This window comes from Nannospalax galili, unplaced genomic scaffold (genome assembly GCF_000622305.1).
Source record: "Nannospalax galili isolate Female #2095 unplaced genomic scaffold, S.galili_v1.0 scaffold1698, whole genome shotgun sequence".
Classification (NCBI taxonomy): domain Eukaryota; kingdom Metazoa; phylum Chordata; class Mammalia; order Rodentia; family Spalacidae; genus Nannospalax; species Nannospalax galili.
This window is the reverse complement of record NW_008340642.1, coordinates 68,534-70,155: the sequence shown is the minus strand read 5'-3', so window position 1 is coordinate 70,155 and position 1,622 is coordinate 68,534. Positions and strand designations below refer to the sequence as shown.

General features: G+C 42.4%; 1 protein-coding gene across 1 annotated transcript in view; it reads right to left on the bottom strand.

Annotated features, from left to right (window-relative positions):
• Positions 1–668: 668 nt before the first annotated feature.
• Positions 669–1,622, bottom strand: part of LOC103736218 (transmembrane channel-like protein 1) — a gene marked incomplete at its 3' end in the record, with an annotated part of 13,389 nt that continues 12,435 nt past the window's right edge. Inside the window, exon 4 of the mRNA XM_029564780.1 lies at positions 669–720. Within this exon, the coding sequence (XP_029420640.1) occupies positions 669–720 (52 nt within the window). The remainder of the gene's footprint in view (positions 721–1,622) is intronic.

The following is a 1,622-nucleotide window of genomic DNA, read 5'->3' as shown; positions in this document are numbered from 1 at the left end:
GCAGGAGGATTGCAAATTAAAGGCAGGCTTTGGCTACAGAGTGCGTAAGAAAAAGGCCAACCTGGGAAACTTAGTGAGAGCCTGTCGCAAAATAAAAAGTAGAAAGAAGGCTGGGGATGCAGGTTAGTAGCAGAGCACTCGCCTAGCATGCACAAGACCTCGAGTTAAGCCATCAGTGCTGAAAAATAAATAAAAGCAAAGGCTAATGGAATAAAAAGGTTTCTGACAGTCAGTGGTGATAAACTCAGAAGTGGATCCCTTTGCTATCTTCTCAATTTTTCCTTCCATATACAAACATAGTCAAGATGACCACAATGCACTTGCTATTTGTGTGTGACCAGAGGAAAGTGTTCATCACTTTCCATCAACTATTAAGGTCACTTTTAACCACTCTGCTAAGTTTACATTATTGAATGTAAACTCTGTCTGTCTCTCTCTGTCTCTGTCTCTGTCTCTCTCTCTCTGTCTCTCTCTCCCCCTTTCTGTTTCTCTCTCTCCCTCCCTCCACCCCCGGGGAAGGAGTCAATCTCTTTTATATCATCCTTGAGAAGCAGGCTGGTGGGGACTGCGGTTGACTTGACAATGATGACCGGTCATCAGATGCCTCATGGGAGAAAGGAAGTTCACGCTTAGGAACATAAAAATCTAAACGTAAGCACATCTCTAACCTGCTCGAGCAGCTGCCATTTTCTTGTTCCGCATTTTGTTCTCCAAAGCTTGCTACACAGTAAAAAAGGAGAGAAAGGGAAAATTAGATTTCCTGCTATTTTCTACTCTTACCGATGGTAAACACTTTAAAAAAAAAAAATTGTATCCCTACCAGTTTCATCTTCCTTTTTAGATCCAGATTTGCTGCTTTCTGGCCCTTGGCAGTAGCATTGAGATAACAGATGGCCAAACTAAATTTAAAAATAAAATAAAATTGAGGGTACTTCTATTTCCCAAGATCCTTTCCCAAGTTCATATTAACTAAATCAGACTAACAAGAATGTACCTGAGGTATTTCCCATCTACAACTTCTTATTCTGCAGGTAAGAACTGAGGTCCAGAGGAGTAAAGAGATGAGTACCCAGAACCCAGGCTGGGGGTGGGGGCAGCTAGCCTGGAGGGAGGCTGAGGCAGGAGGATTGCAAGTTCATGACCTGGGCTACATTTCAAGTTCAAGGCCAGGTTGGAAACCTTAGTGAGACCTTTGGGAGGTAATGGTAGACCACTTGTAGAGCATGTGTTGGCCACATATTCACTCCCCATATTATTAAAATAAAGTGCGGTGAGAATTCCATGGTGACTAGGATGAACCTAGAAAGGTGGCCCAAAGGTTCTGCTCTGCCAGCTACCACACTGTCCTATTCCACAGTTCAGTCTTAGCTTTTTGGAAGAGCATTATCATCCGTTAAAGTATTACGGCCACTTTCTCATCAATGGCAATGGCAACAAAAGAAACGGCAAATCTGATGAAGTTTAGGGACTGCAGCGACTATTTCTACTTTAAATGCCTGCTTTGATAGTTACAGGAAAGAATACAATCCTCATGGGCATCCTTGATTAACATGGACTTTTTTCCCCATAAAATATATTGTTTGTGTTTCGCCCTCCCTCAAAAAAGATGTTTTCCAAAGGAA